At 52.8% G+C, this 15,025-nt stretch overlaps 6 protein-coding genes across 6 annotated transcripts; 4 read left to right on the forward strand and 2 right to left on the reverse strand.

Annotated features, from left to right (window-relative positions):
• Positions 1 to 1,989: 1,989 nt before the first annotated feature.
• Positions 1,990 to 3,744, reverse strand: ATG8 (ubiquitin-like protein atg8). The gene is given in 6 exon segments (XM_062910970.1): positions 1,990 to 2,590; positions 2,653 to 2,870; positions 3,026 to 3,216; positions 3,283 to 3,397; positions 3,412 to 3,455; positions 3,522 to 3,744. 3 exon segments carry the CDS (start codon positions 3,113 to 3,115, stop codon positions 2,533 to 2,535), a joined length of 366 nt encoding a protein of 121 aa, XP_062766964.1. The 5' UTR covers positions 3,116 to 3,216; positions 3,283 to 3,397; positions 3,412 to 3,455; positions 3,522 to 3,744; the 3' UTR covers positions 1,990 to 2,532.
• HEM13 (Coproporphyrinogen-III oxidase) lies at positions 3,648 to 5,506 on the forward strand (the record flags this gene model as incomplete). Its single annotated transcript, XM_062910971.1, has 2 exons — positions 3,648 to 4,407; positions 4,478 to 5,506. Exons 1-2 carry the CDS (start codon positions 3,820 to 3,822, stop codon positions 5,504 to 5,506), a joined length of 1,617 nt encoding a protein of 538 aa, XP_062766965.1. The 5' UTR covers positions 3,648 to 3,819.
• A 268-nt stretch (positions 5,507 to 5,774) lies between these two features.
• On the forward strand, positions 5,775 to 6,494 carry QC763_305270 (uncharacterized protein; the record flags this gene model as incomplete). The annotated part of the gene is made up of 1 exon (XM_062910972.1): positions 5,775 to 6,494. The coding sequence occupies one exon, from the start codon at positions 5,775 to 5,777 to the stop codon at positions 6,492 to 6,494; it is 720 nt and encodes a 239-aa protein (XP_062766966.1).
• Positions 6,495 to 6,546: 52 nt separating this feature from the next.
• RPN8 (proteasome regulatory particle subunit) lies at positions 6,547 to 8,216 on the reverse strand. The gene is made up of 3 exons (XM_062910973.1): positions 7,751 to 8,216; positions 7,413 to 7,684; positions 6,547 to 7,347 (listed from the first exon to the last, which is right to left on the reverse strand). Exons 1-3 carry the CDS (start codon positions 7,938 to 7,940, stop codon positions 6,769 to 6,771), a joined length of 1,041 nt encoding a protein of 346 aa, XP_062766967.1. The 5' UTR covers positions 7,941 to 8,216; the 3' UTR covers positions 6,547 to 6,768.
• Positions 8,217 to 8,574: 358 nt separating this feature from the next.
• On the forward strand, positions 8,575 to 9,529 carry QC763_305290 (uncharacterized protein; the record flags this gene model as incomplete). The annotated part of the gene is made up of 3 exons (XM_062910974.1): positions 8,575 to 8,756; positions 8,812 to 9,177; positions 9,273 to 9,529. 2 exons carry the CDS (start codon positions 8,575 to 8,577, stop codon positions 8,936 to 8,938), a joined length of 309 nt encoding a protein of 102 aa, XP_062766968.1. The 3' UTR covers positions 8,939 to 9,177; positions 9,273 to 9,529.
• Positions 9,530 to 9,706: 177 nt separating this feature from the next.
• On the forward strand, positions 9,707 to 13,831 carry QC763_305300 (uncharacterized protein). The gene is given in 7 exon segments (XM_062910975.1): positions 9,707 to 11,707; positions 11,791 to 11,896; positions 11,956 to 12,278; positions 12,930 to 13,016; positions 13,113 to 13,275; positions 13,353 to 13,609; positions 13,626 to 13,831. 6 exon segments carry the CDS (start codon positions 10,139 to 10,141, stop codon positions 13,367 to 13,369), a joined length of 2,265 nt encoding a protein of 754 aa, XP_062766969.1. The 5' UTR covers positions 9,707 to 10,138; the 3' UTR covers positions 13,370 to 13,609; positions 13,626 to 13,831.
• Positions 13,832 to 15,025: the final 1,194 nt, after the last annotated feature.

A 15,025-nucleotide genomic window follows, 5' to 3' on the forward strand; every position in this document is an offset into this window, starting at 1 on the left:
CATGGCCACCGCGTCGTCGAAGCATACTCCCAAAGCTCGTGAACCAGCACAACACATCCTTCCTCTTATACCTCACCACAAACCTACCCCTGAGAACTCCAAATCACTTGTCACAACCTTTGACCAAAACCTCCACCTCACAACCCAACTCGTAACCTGCACCTCATAACCTTCACCTCATAACCTCCACCTCACAACCTTCACCTCTCAACCCCACTTACAACCCAACTCACACCAACACTGTCAACACATCAAAAAAAAACACGCTTCCCATTCCAACGCTACACCCCTGAACTAACCCCCCCCTCCCTATCTCCCCCCAACAACCCTCACCCCCTCCTACCCCAAACCTCCCCCAAAACCTCCCCATCCTCCCCTTACAAACCTCCCCATCCTCCCCTTACAAACCTCCACCGCCTCCCTCCCCTCCCCTCAAGCTCATCCCCCCCCTACAATTCGGACACGTAGCGCTCTCCTCCTCCAACCATCGTCTTATACACCGTCCTACAATTCATCTCGTCAGCCCCCTTTCCCTTTTTCCCTCCTCCCTCAACATAACTCACCACAAAACCAATGCCCACAACCCGGCAGCGTCACCACCCCCACTTCCCTATCTCAATCCCGTAAAATAACCCCCAAACAAATATTACACCTCACCTTTTCCTCTTCATTGTTACAAACTGCCAAGTAACTCCTTATGCGGGGTGAAATAACGGGCAAGTTGGCTAGGAATTCTTCCGTGGCGACGGGGGGTGGGGGTGGGGGTGCGACTTCGATTTCTGAGTCTGTGAAGAGGGAAGGGAGGGTGGAGAGGGACGAGGAGGACGAGGGTGAGGGTTGTTGTTGTTGTTGTTCTTCTTCTTTTTCTCCCGCGACAGAGGGGTTCGCTTGGTTGTTGCTGGTCGCGGTACTACCCCAGGAGGACACGAGGAGGAGGAGGAGGAGTGGGAGGACATTTTGGCTGCTATGTGATGTGGAGTACTGACAACCGATATAAAGAAGAGATGTTAACCCAAAAAACATGCGGATGGGGAAGAGGTTGTCGTCGTTGTTGTGAAAAGTAAAAATTGTCGCTGTGAAAGAAAACTACCCTAAAGAGAATCATTTCCGCGTCTGCGTCTCTGTTTGTCCTGCGGGAGGTGTTGGCAAGATGTGGAAAAGCCTGGAGCGAGGTTGAAGGGGGGTTTACAGATGTGGTAAAGGAGAAGACAGAAGGAAGTAAGTCATCGGTTGACGGGTGGGATCATATGGCAGGTGCCTGTCATGGGCAGCTGCTTCTCTTGGAGAGTCACATCTTGGGTTATGTCTTGTTGAGATTGGAGAGTTCATATAGTGTATGTTTGGTATGAACTAGAAAGTGAAAAACTGAGAGTTGATGAGCATGCTGTGAACAAGAACACAGGTGAAATATCAAGGTCTTGACAAATAGTCAACCCTTTTGCACTCTATTGGACCCTTGACTATAATCCAAGGCATATGAGCTGTGCTTACAAGCTTCTTCATTGTCCTGAAAGATGTGTTGACAATCTTCAGAGGCAGATCAACCGTCTTCAAATGCATTTCCCATCCTGGATCAGTGTTGCTGGCCGGCCGGGCTGAACTGGGCAGACACATCTTGAGAGGTAAAATTCACACGAGTACAGAGTTGCTCTAGTGCAGCCAATGTGTATCGCCCAAAAAGAAGAAAGCTATCACGAGTTTCGCAATATTAAAGTGAACCATGTCCATCTCTCTCCAAGCGTCGTCTCTTCCCAGCAAGCCACCACTTACACCCTCCTCACTGTCCAATCACCATCCAGCCCCCTGGACCCATCAGGATGGCGCTGGTCCACATCCTGCCAAGTGCCAGGTGTGGATCTAGGTCAGAACCTCAAGGCTACTTCCACGAGGCTTGAAGTTTCCAGTCGGCATCAATTTGGAATGAGCAAGTGCCAGAGAAAAGTCTTCTCGAACAAGGTTTGGACACCAAGATACACAAAAGGTAATGGTAACTGCGAGACAAAATCAGGTTTGTTGGATTGAGCTATAGCGCGAGTCCGAGATTCACCACCAGCTAGGTGCTCGCGAGGCTATCTCCAGCCCTGTTGTCAAGTGTAACACGGCTCAGGCCACACCGCCTAGTTGAAGCAATGAGGAACAAGAGGATAGGTACAGGGCAACGGGCAGCGTTGAAGCATCGATGGCGAAGGCAGAAATTCCCAGAAAATATGCTGTCTAACAAAGACTCAAATGCAGGCAAGACGAGGCTACATCGCTGAAGCCGTCATCTCTGCCGTCTGCGTTCCCCTCTTCACCAAATACCCCATGCCTCGATAACATAACGATAGTTCTCCAGTTTCCCAATGTGTGTGTGCGAGATAATCCCAGAACCAACGAACCGAACAGACAAAAATGCAACGCAAGAGACAAAAACCAGAGCTCTTCCCAACGTCCCCTCTCCCTCTCAACTGGTAGAAAGTGAAAGGGCCCATCATACCCGAAGTCCAGTGCTGGCAACGCCCATTAAAAACGTCTAGAGGAAAGAAAGTCGATTTAGGCAGTCTCGAAACCACCGAAGGTGTTCTCGCCCGAGTAGGTGATGTAAAGGAATCTGTGGCATCATCTGTTAGTGCATGGCTTCTTGATGAACAAAGCAAAGAGAGCTGCACATACCCGTCCTCATCCTTGTGCTCTTCATAGATGCTGCTCATGAGAGCAGCGGTTGGAGGCAGGACCTCATCAACGAAGATGAAGATGGCCTTCTCTGGGGAGAGTTTAATCCGTTTGCGAATAACGTAGACGAACTGGCCCACGGTGAGATCGGCCGGAACGAGGTACTTCTTCTTGTCGATGGTAGCGATGTCGCTCTTTTCAACCTTCTCACAAATAACCTAATAGAGACACACGGATGATTAGAAATGGGCTTGTTGAGATGGGTGGAGGTGAGTGAAATGGCGGTGCGACCGGTCTCGCTTCTAGGCAGCCAACGGCTCAAGACCGATGATGTCGATGATGGCTTCACCGCCAAAGAGGTTGGAGTACTTACGGGAATGCGGTCAGCATATTTTTGACGAATGCGCTCGGCCTCGGCCTTGCGCTTCTCAAAGGGATGCTCGTCCTTAAACTTGGATCTCATTTTGGCGGGTTGGTTGTTGCTGGCTGTCGGTGTTGGCTGGGTGCTGTGGCTGGGTTGCTAGCAAGTGCTGTGTAGGTGTTGGATGCGGCGTCTGGGTATGTCTGCAAGGTAAGAGGTCAACAGCTGGATACCTGTCTGGAGAGGAAGGTGAAGGGTGGAAGAAATACCTCTCCTGGGTGATGGAAATGATGGTTGTCGGAGGAAGAAAGGTCGAGTTGAGTTGAGTTGGAGAAAGGTGGTGGCCTTGTTAAGCTGGGGGGGCTTGCGTTGCACGGGTGCTGGCTGCTGGCTGCTGGCGGGCTGTCTGGCGGACGGAGAGGCGGGGTGCCCAGATGACTAACTAGAGTTAAGCTCCCAGAGCAGTTTAGCGCGCGCCCATCAAAGGTGAATCAGATGGGGCGCTCACATGGCGGACGACTGTCACCTGCTCTGGTACCGGTCCTTATGGCTTTGTGGCTTTGCGCTTGATCCATGACGCAGCTCGGCTTCTTATCGCTGGGAGCAGCCTTTAGGTCACCGAGCAGAAGCTAGACTCTTTTGGCTCACCAGAGCACGGTGAGGTCCCCGGTATGAATCATCAGGGCTTCCATTTTACATTTGCAGCGAGGCAACCAAGTCCATGAACTTGTAAATACCTTATACTATCTAGATGTCCTCACGACAGAGGACGGGAAGCCGTCCATGGATCTCTATCAGGACCGGGAATGCCCCGCTTTCCTGCCTGGAGGGTGTGCCTGCAAGGGACGACCCCGCGCCGTGTTCTCAACGTCGCAGTACAAGGAACATGGGGAGGCCCTTGTCCACCCGGCACAAAAATCCCACTTGGGGCTCCGGCAAAGGTCCCGGTTCCCAGGAACCCATTCCGCAGCTCTGGAATCAACGAAACGTTCGATTCCAAAAGCCAGATCAGCCGAGCCAGAATCGCTTCCAAAAGGGTGGTCTGCGGAGAGGATCTGTCACTCGGCACTGCCCGTAAGCCGTTAACTTGCCCGCCGAGTCTTGAAAAGTGGCCTCATGTTGGCGCCGAGCATCGTCTGATCCCAAGTACCGAATTGACCAACTCTCCGCCAACGGGCCGGCTTGTATATAAAAGCTGCTCGAACATGGCCTCCCGTCGTCACGCTGCCCGTTTCTTGTCGCAGTTCAAGTTACGTCCTCAATTGGCCTCCAGGAGAAGCCTTTCAACCTTGCCCAGCTCGACATCTTCAAGCTCAACGTTTGTGCCGTGGGCCAGATACGCCGGGTTGGCAGCTTTCGGTCTGATTGCTTCGGTACCATTAACCTACGCCATGGTATGCTCCCTTTGAAGCCGCCGCTCGCATCTCAGCAAGCTAACAGCTATCTTCCCCCTCACCCCCCCAGGCCGTCACAGAACCCCTCAGCATGGACTCCCTCAGTCTCGCCGAGCGCGACCAGCAACAAAAGAAGAACGAGGGCGTCTCCGAAACCTCCCCCATGCGCCTCCGCATGGAAAAGTTTATCAAGGAGCAACAAGAACAGATTGTAAAAGCTCTCGAAGAGGTAGACGGAACGAAATTCCGAAAAGACGAATGGCAGCGCAAGGAAGGCGGCGGCGGCATCACCTGCTGCCTCCAAGACGGCAAGGTCTTTGAGAAGGCCGGCGTCGGCGTCAGCGTTGTCTATGGCACCCTCCCCAAGCCCGCCATCATGAAAATGAGCGCCAACCACAAGAACATCGCCCCCGACGGGGAAGTCCCCGAGAGCCTTGAGTTCTTCGCCGCCGGCCTCAGTCTGATCGTCCACCCCAAGAACCCCATGGCGCCAACGGTCCACCTCAACTACAGATACTTTGAGACGGCCAAGCCGGACGGGTCATCGGGGGCGTGGTGGTTCGGCGGCGGCAGTGATTTGACACCCAGCTATCTCTTCGACGAAGACGCGATACAGTTCCACAGAGACCTCAAGGAGGTCTGCGACAAGCACAACAAGGATTACTACCCGAAATTCAAAAAGTGGTGCGACGAGTACTTTTACAACAAGCACCGCGGCGAGGCGAGAGGGATCGGCGGCATCTTCTTTGACGACTTGGATGAAACCGTGTCTGACAAGGAGAACACGTTTGCTTTTATCCAGGACTCGCTCAAGTCGTTTATCCCGACATATGTCCCTATTGTGCTGAAGCGCAAGGACATGCCCTTTACCGAGGCGGAGAAGGACTGGCAGCAGATCAGGAGAGGGAAATACGTCGAGTTCAACCTTGTACACGATCGGGGGACGTCGTTTGGGCTGAACACACCTGGCGCGAGAGTGGAGAGCATCCTTATGAGCATGCCGTTGACGGCGAGCTGGAGGTATATGCACGAGCCTGAGCCGGGGAGCAGGGAGGCGAGGCTGGTGGAAATCTTGCAGAACCCAAAGGAGTGGGTGTAGTTGATGAGGGTTTGAAAATCTGAAAATTGTATTTAGCGGTTTCATGTACATTAAGTATTGTAACGTCTGGGGGAATATTGTACAAAGTTTGAAGAAATAGATTTCGAGTTCTGAACTTCATACGTCGACGGACATGACCAGTGCACGGGGCATCAACCTTTGACTTTCAACTCCAACCACCAGCATCAGCACTTCACTTGGATGCACACTCTCTTTCTCAAAACGGAAAAAAATCCTCTTCATCCCTTGTTAGTTTTCCACAAGAAAGATGACCCTACCCACCCCACGACACTTCCTCACCAACCTCATAAACCGCCTCCCCACCATCCCCCTGGAACCACCTCAGCCCCCATCAATCAACCGAACGCCCAACAGCAACGCCCTCTCCCGCATCCCCGTCTCCCACCGCCACCTAATCATAACCCTTCACGTCCTCTTTCCCAACCTCGTCCTCCCCTCCCTCGACCTCCTCGACCGCGGCCTGGTTCAGAAACTCGCCCTCTCTGACAAGATCAAATCCGAAGAGCCAGATCATGATCAAGCAGAAGATGTGAGAGGCGCGATATACGTGGTGTATTCCACCACCGCCGCCCCGTCCCGCAGACGCAAATCAGTCAAGCCCGACCCCGACGATGACAGGGTGGGAAATCGAGAAAACAGCCAAAAATATGTGGTGCATTTACAGGCATGGAACTGCACCTGCGCGGCGTTTGCTTTCTCCATCGTTCAATCACTCCTGGACGAACAGCCTCCCCAAATACCACCAGAGTTACACTTGGCAGAAATCACAACAGACGACGACAAGAAAGAATGGGAGTTTGGTGGCATGTCAACTGATGGGAAGGCCCCAAACGGGGGACAAATCCCCACATGTAAACACCTCCTCGCCTGCCTCCTGGCCGAGAGATGGGGCAATGCGCTAGGGGGGTACGTAACCTCCAAACAGGTGGGAAAGGGGGAGATGGCTGTGATTGTTGCTGATGTTTAATCTTGAGTGGAGGCAGAAGCAAGAATGGAGTCGAAGAAGCTGGAGGTCTATGTGTAGAACTGGGCCTTCGTGGTCATTAGTTGTGATTCAAAGCAACACGGCTTAGAAACGAGGCATCGTTAAATATTAATAACACGCCCACTGTGTCCCCATCATCGGGCAAAATCTATGGTTCCTTCTTCGTACAATCATTTCATTTGTATGTGGTTGCGGGCTTGTCTCTGAGTCCCAGTGCTCGCCGTCCAAGACCCCTAGGTCCACTCACTCAGAGTATTTACTTCTTCTTCTCCTTGCCCTCCTTCTCTTTATCTCCCTCCCTGGCATCCCCGTTCGCCGCTGGGCCGCCCTCCTTCTTCTCCCCATCCTTCCCATTCGCCGCCTCCTCCTTTTTGGCCGCCTCCTTCTCCTCGGCCTGCTGCCTGTTCTGGTTCTTGTTTTCGATCAAGTCGTGGAAAGCGGTGATGGCGCGAATCAAACTGCTAAGGTAGATGGCCATGAGCTGGTCGTTGGTCTTGATGCTCATGGCGTGCTGGAGGTCACTGTCGGCCTTGCCGCCGGATTTGGGCGTCGATAGGTTGGGCAGCAGGTTGAAGATGTCTTGCAGGTTGCCGAGAATCGTGTGGTTGACGGGGAGCTCGCCGTCAAGGACCTTTTGCAGGTAGATTTGGATATCTCGCAGGCGGAAGTGGAGGCCTTGGAGGGACTGGAGCTGGTTCGTCACGCGGGTGGATAGTGTGCCGACGGCTACGTCACGAATGTCGCGGAGGAGGTGCTCGACACCGATTTCTTCGGCCTCTTCAGCTTCGATGATGGACGGTATGTGGACAAAGGTCTTGGAAGCGGTGGTTCCGTCCTGGGAGGGGAAGTCAAGAGGTTAGCTGCTGGGGAGCAATGCGACAGAAAAGAGGCAACACATACATCCTTGATCTCCTCCGTAGCAAAGTACGCGTCTGTGGGCACGCCCGACTCCTTTGGCTGGACATCAATGATGACCAGCAATGGGTTGGGGGTGTAGCGCTTGAAGAGCTCATTGATTTCGAGATCCGAGGCCCGCAGTTTGGGGCCGGAATGGTACCACCCTATGAGCTTCTCTCTCGCATTGACCTTCTTGAACATGTCGTTCATGTTCTCGATATAGTTATGGTCGATGAACCAGACTGTGGGGTCCTTCTCGTCTTCCTCAAAGGGAACTGTGATGATGATGGGCTCAGGTCAGCATGGGATTAGCAGCTGGACGGGTTGGCGATGAATCCCACCTGCGAAGCTGTTTGACACCCGCACATTCTTGCCATCGTTTTGCCCCAGCAGAACACCGACTACCCGCTTGCTCTTGGACGTGTTGGCATCGGTACGGTTGTAGTGGTCGACAACGGAGAGGAGGACGAGGGGCGCAACCGAGACGCTGCGCGACACCAGCGAGAGCGTCTCTTGGGTTGTGGTGGGCATGTTGCAGTGGGCGAGCAGCACTTGTCGTCGGGGGTGAGGGCGGCGGGCGGCAGGGAGATGTCAAAGTAATGCAATCGGGGCCGTGGGGTATCGCTGGTGCTAAAACAGTTGTTGGGTCAAGATGGGACTATTGCAAGTAAATTTGGTTGTTTAGGTCTCTGTTGTCGTCGTCACTGGCTTCGCTGCCTCGCCAGATTCAAGGTGAGTACCCAATCGGGCTAGCTTCAGGTGCGGGTGGGCTGCTCTGGGTGTCTGGGAAGCGCAAGGCTGCGGTCGAGGCACGGGGCAAGGGCGGGCTGAGGACCTCACCGCCTGCTTTGTTGGGCAGCTTATATCATCGTAACACCAGTCTGGATGGGGTTAGCGTCTTCTTTTGAGCATCCTCTTTGGTGCTGGTTCGGCCGGCACTGCATGACAGGTGCGTCAGCCATGGCTTGGCAGGGCCCGGGGTTGATCATCGGCCCATATCAAGAGACAGGCCCCTCCATTCTTTCAAGTCTGGGGAACCATCTCCCCTCCAACATATTGTCAACGTCAACGTAAACGTCATTTATTGTATCGCCAGCAAATATTTACCTGGGAATATCCAGTTCTACTCTCTTGCCCCGAGAACTACCCAACCAACACCGATACCATGAGAGTCTTCTCTTTCCTTATCGCGGCCCTGACCTTTTTCTCTGGCGTCATTGCCGTGGACATCCAAAAGTCGGTCCTGATCAGCTACCCCCCCGAGACCCCCGATTCGGTTGTCGACAATGCCAAGAAGGCCATCAAGGATGCCGGAGGAGTCATTACCCATGAGTACACTTTGATCAAGTAAGTTGCGGTCAGCGTGCAACCACATGTGCAAAGATTCTAACACTGTATTCAGGGGCTTCGCGGCCAAGGTTGGAGAGAAAGTATTGGAGACTGTTACCGCGTGGGGTGAGGAGTACAAGGTCTCGGTCGAGGAAGACGAGGAGGTGCACACCATGGGCGGCAGCCACATTGGAATCTGACGAAGGCAAAAAAGGACAAAAAGAATCAAGTAACGATGGGTCATGAGGGGCGCCCTGAATGAGGGCTCCTTGTGCGACGATGGACTACACTGATTGGCGTTTATCTGGATGGTTGGGTGGTTGAATAGACCTGCTGGGTCCTGTACACAAGGGTAGTGTTATTGGTTATTCGCGAATTAGTTCTGAATACGTTATGCGTGTGGTGTGGTGTGGTGTTGAAGACGCAGCTGTGTGGCATGGTAAGATGCTTCTACTGACTTATAACCCAACTTGGAACATCGGTACCCAAGGTTGGGGCATGAACATCCACAGCCTCGGCTTACTCTTCCAGCAGCTTTGCTCACTTAGAGGAGCTCCTAGCACTCTTGACGAAGGTCTCCATGACTACGAGTCCTGTTGGCATGGAAACAAACTACCTAGTAAAACAGATTGCCAACGCTCAGTTGGGATCACCTGCGTCGGTGCCATACCTACCATTCCCGGCGTTGAAGTTCCTAGTCAACGTTAGATCCACCAACAGCCTCGTGGTTCGGATGTGGGTAACAACCACTACCAACACCTCATGGCAAACAGAAAGCTCCTATTTCCGGGTTAGATTAATGATAAAGTCAACCAGAAACACAGGAATCGGTACCTATTCATGCATTATTATGGTTACGTGGGAGGTCCATGAGCACTGCGGCCCGGGCCAATCTGTGGGGAAGTTTTGGCGCTAATCAGGCCTGGAGCTTCTGTAAGGATGTGGCCAGAGCGCATCGTCTCCGACTGAACAATGGCTTCCTCGCTCCGCATCTGAACCTCGACTCCGACCCGTGCGACCATGAAACGACAAGAGCCCCGATTCAGGCAATAACACTTCAGCATTGTATTGTAAACCACGCCTTGTACCGTGTAAAAACCATGGGACTCGGGTCCTTTGCACTCCACGTCCAGCCTTTGCACTCTTGACGTTCGCCATCACCACGGCCCACCCCCTTTAATATACCATCCCAACTTACCCTTCCTATCTCCAACATCCAGTACCTAGTCGGATACACTCATACCCTACCTAGACGGACTACAGATACCACCTACTACTGCAGGAACACAAACATCACTCCACCCCGAGGGAATACAGCCCATCTACCAACACCTGATACTGAGATTACACCCACGACTAATCCACGCCGACCTGCCGGCAGCCCGCAGTCCTGTTCCACCATGGCACAACACAGCCCTCACACCCAAACCGCCCTCTTGAAATGGGTTAATACCTTCGACACACGCCGCAAGGCCGGCTCCTTGCAGGACCTGCGAGATGGCATAATACTGGGCCAGATCCTCGAAAAGATGCTGGCCCCTGAATTCCAAAGCTCGAGCCTCATCCAGGCCCCCAGATCAGAATCCGAAAAGAAACAGAACCTCGAGACCGTCTACCGCGGTCTGGCGAGGTTCCTCCGCACCGACAACCCCCTCCTTGCCCCCTCGCCCTCCGAGTTCCGAGCCATCGCCGAGAACCCAGACGACAACGCTCTCTGCGAGTTCCTCTCGGCCTTCCTCACAGCAGCCTGCCTGGGGTCTCTGTCGAGGACATACGTCCCCAAGGTTTTGACCCTTGACAAGGCAAGCCAGGGGGAGATTGCCAAGATCATCAGCCAAAAAAGTCAGCTCAAGGAGGAAAGGGAAAGCAAACGAGGGGAGGGTGACTCTGGGGAAGAGGAGGACCTCGACATTCAGGATGCCCGGGACCCCGAGCTCATGCAGGAGGAACTGGACCAGATGCGCGATAAGGTGGAAATCCTCAAAAAGCAAAATGCTGATTTGCAAACCCGTCTCGACAAGCTGCTCGACACAAGAGAAGCCGTTTTGCATGACCTGAGGGTATCACAGGATGAGCTCCAGACACTGAAGCGGACCAGGGGGCAAGATGCCTCGGTGGCGATCCGGGACATGCGCAACGAGGTTCGCGAGAAGATGGACGAGATCGACCGATTGGAGGTTTTGCTCGACAAGGAAACAGCTCGGGCGGCCAGGCTAGAAAAGGAAAACGAGACTCTACGGGCCAAGGCCGAGAGAATTGTGGAACTTCAGGACAAGGTCACGCTGCTGGAGCATGAAACGAAACAGCAGCAGCAAATGATCAAGGGACTCGAAAACTACAAGAAAAAGGCCCAGGACCTGACGGCTATCCAACAGCGCAACCGGATCCTCGACGAGCAGGTTCAGCAGTACGAGGCGGAAATGAAACTGTTTGAGGAGGTCAAGGAGCAAAACCGGAGATTGCAAAAGGAAGTCGACGAGAAAGTCCGGGTGCTGTCTAGCAACGAGCAGGAAATCATCTACACCCTCCAATCCAAGAATGTCCTCCAAGACACCAACGAGGAACTCAAGAGAAAGGTTGAGTATCTGGAATCCAAGCGCCAGCTTGACGAGGCCACCATTAGGGAGCTCCAGGAACAACTGCAACTGGGAGATATCATGCAGCCAAGTGGCTCCGAGAGTCCAGGGGCCGGCGCGACAAAATTCAGTCTTGAACATGAGCTGGAGGGCACATCGGATCCAACGGTGGCTCTGCGGCTGGAGGTTCAAAAGCTCAAGGCCGAGAACAACCTTTTACGAAACAACATGGCTGTGGCTTCTGAAAATGAAAGACTGCGGAACGAGCTCGATCTTGCTGGTCAGAGAGTGGATCACTATCGCGAAACGGCCACGGATGAGATGGAGAAGCACGCCGTGGCCCAGGAACAGATAGAGGCACTTATTGCCAACGCCATTATTCATGAGGAGTTAGTAGCGGAACCCGAGGTTTTTAATAGACATGTACTGATGTTTGGCTATCTAGGGATGCGGCATTTGTCAATATGCGTCAACAGCTGCTCGAAACCACCAAGGAATGCGAGGCCGCTAGGAAACGCATTGTGGAGCTCGAGCAGTTGACCAATGACAGAGAGCGGGAGATTATACAGGTCAAGGCAGAATGTATGTTGGAGGAATTCCGGACTATTTTTTACAAGATGCTAACTTGGCTGACGATGCAGTGGAAGCTGTCGGACAAGAGCAGTCCGAGGCGCTCGAGGTGCTCAAGTCATCTGACGAGCTCATCTCGGCGTCTCTGCGCACCGAGCTAGAAGCCACCCGCAAGCAGCTGAAGCACAAGGTGTTTGAGCTCGAGCAGATGAAGGACCAGCTGATGGGTGTGCTGGTGTCCAAGGACAAGACGCAAAAGCGGCTGGACGATGCGCTGGCAGCAGCGGCGCCCAATGGGCAGCAGCAGGCGGACGAGGCAACGCCTGCCAAGAGCAAGAAGGAGGACGCCGAGAAGATCGAGAAACTCAAGACTGCGCTGAAGCAGAAGCTGGAGGTAAGTACCGATTCTTCCTCTCGTCTTGCATCCCCCCACGTGAGCTTCACGTTGGGTCGCGAGCGTCTCGAGGATGTGTTTGTCTCGTCCACATCATCAAAGCAGCCTCGTCCTCTCGGGCAAACGCCTCCTGAACTGTCGGATGCTCAGGGGTCAAGCGATTTGAGCCAGGCGACGGACGACAACTCCTCTCCTCTTGACAGTCCTGCTTCTTCCTCTTCGACCCTGTCCTCGGTGGATGATTACCTCGAGGTCAGGGATGATGAGGACTTGTCGTCATCAGCGGCAGCGGGCAGGACGACGCGGGGGAGGCCACGGCTCAACAGCGCAAGCTCGCCTGGCGGTCTTGCACCTCCCATCAAAACCTTTTGGTACAAGGACAATAAAGGATGGCTTCCCGGTTTACGGAACATGTTCAACGGCTAGCACACATCTTTGCGCACACACACACACACACACACACGCACACACACACACACACAATAACTTTTAAACTGAGCTTTTTGTCTTTTTGCCCGTCACATCACTCCTTACATCATCATATCCTCACATCACACATTGATCTCTGCGAGTACAACATTTTTTGCTCCTTCTTTTTGGGTTGAGAATCTTGATTCACTGATTCGTGATGTTTTTTTTATGAAAATATAGCAACTCGAAAAGTCGGAACAAGACAAGTATGAGCTACAGAGGAAGCTGAAGGTGATGGAGAATGGGGGGGCGTATGCTGCTCAAAAGGTATGTTTTGTCTTCCTATCACAATTTTTTATCATCCCAACCTGCAAACTTTTATTCGTCAACATGTATATGCTAACCCCACCTTTGTGTGTGAAGGCGGCCAACGACCAAATCATAAAGACGTTGCAAAAGGAAAACGCCATGATCACGACGGCGTGGTATGATTTGAGCTCGAGGCTGCAGAGCAACCATGTGGTGCTGGCCAGGAGGCAGGACGCGCCGAAGAGCTGGATTAATAAGCAGAGGCAGATGGTTAATGGTGAGTTCTTTTTGGGGGGAGAGCGAGAGGGGTGAGGATGTTGAATGCTGACTGGTGATTTATTGGTGGGGGGTTAGCTACGCCGAGGAGATAGGGAAAGACGACGGCGGTGGCGGCAGGGAGTGGGTAGTTGGATGATAATGGGGTCGGGAGGGGGTTTGGGGGAGGTAAAGGGGTTTGGACACTGGATTGTCTGGACAAGTCAGGGGTACATGGGGGGCAAAAGAGGGAGGTATATTTAGAGTAGGATTTGCGATTTTTTTTCTTTCTTTTTCGATTACACAACCCTTTTTAACTTGATGGTTGTTACTTAGTTTATTGGAATACCCCCCCCGCCCCCCCCCTTTTTTTTTTCTTTGTTACTTGATCTTGTTTGCAGGGGTGGGAAGGGGGGATTTTGTTGTTAGAGAGGTATAGATGAGATGGAAGGGTAGACAGAGCTAAGGGGTTAATGAACCGTTTGAAGATGATGTGGTATTTGGGTACTGGTATACCCCTGAATAGACCGCCCTTTTTTTTATAAAAAAAAAAAAAAAAAGACAGCCAATGTTTCCAACTTTTTACTGTGTGGAAACAGTTGAATTTGTTTTTATGTGGGACAGGTATATTCCATTCCCCAGGTCCCTATCACCCGGTATTCTCATCCCTGTACCGGATTGATTTAAACTGGTCATTGAGGAACAACAATGTTGAAGGATGGTTGTTACCATTAGGAATGTCATCTCTTCAGTGAAGGAGCGGCCAGGGCTATGGGGTTTGTTGTGGTTGGTTTTGGGTGAGTGGGCAAGGGGATCGAGCCGGCTGGGAGGAGGGTTGTTGTATTGTGGTGGGAGGAGGAAGCAGGTGGTTGTTTTACCGTGGTTGGAGGGAGGGGGTTGTCTCTGTCGTGGTTGGTTCTGTTGTCGTGGCTGTTTATATCCTCAGGGTTGATGGTGAAGGGGAGCTTGTTTTTGTGGCTGTTGCTGCTTTGGTCATTTTTTTTTTGGTGATTGTCGGTTTTGCGAACGTTTTTGGTTCTGGTTCTGATTGTTGTGGTTGTTGTTGTTGTTGTTGTTGTTGTCCTGGTCGTTGTTGTCGTCATGATCCTTCTCCTCGACGGCATGATCCTCCTCCTGACTGTTACCGTTTTTTGAACCATCAAGGGTTTCAAACAACAGTGATATCGTCACAGGTGCTTCCTCTTCTGCTGCCCTGCGCCTTTCCTCTTGCTCTCTCTCTCGCTCAGTTCCGCCGCATCATATCGTACCAGAGAGCGCTCGAGGAATTCCTGCTCTGCTCTTGAGAATGCGCGGTCTAGAGCTTCCACCCGGGCGCTTAATAGCCAGGCCTACGGCTCGTCTGGTCGGTCCTGCTGTGCTTCAGGAAATAGAGATAACAATTCCGTGGTCCCCGCTCCTCTCTTGGGGGCGAGGGGCGCGGTTTGGAGGTTTCGCTACTGTCACGAGGGAGGTAGTGGATGGCCAAGTCTGACCGGCAGAGAGGGCAAGTTGTTCGCCGGCCACTCCGGCCAAGTTCTCCCTTGAGGCAGAACTCGGATCAGGTTCGGATGCATGCACCTGTTGACGAGGTGTTAGTGACGTTTGAGGCGGAGGGTGGAGGGGGGTTGGGGGCTAACCGTGGAAGATTTGCATGCAACATTTGGTCTTTGCTGTGTCGATGAGAGGGAGGGAGGGGTATTTGTGCTCGAGTGTTTGATGGAACAGGCGACGGTGGATGGTTGCGTGTCCGTGGGGAACGTGAAGAGGCTGGG

This window comes from Podospora pseudopauciseta, chromosome 3 (assembly GCF_035222475.1).
Source record: "Podospora pseudopauciseta strain CBS 411.78 chromosome 3, whole genome shotgun sequence".
Lineage (NCBI taxonomy): Eukaryota > Fungi > Ascomycota > Sordariomycetes > Sordariales > Podosporaceae > Podospora > Podospora pseudopauciseta.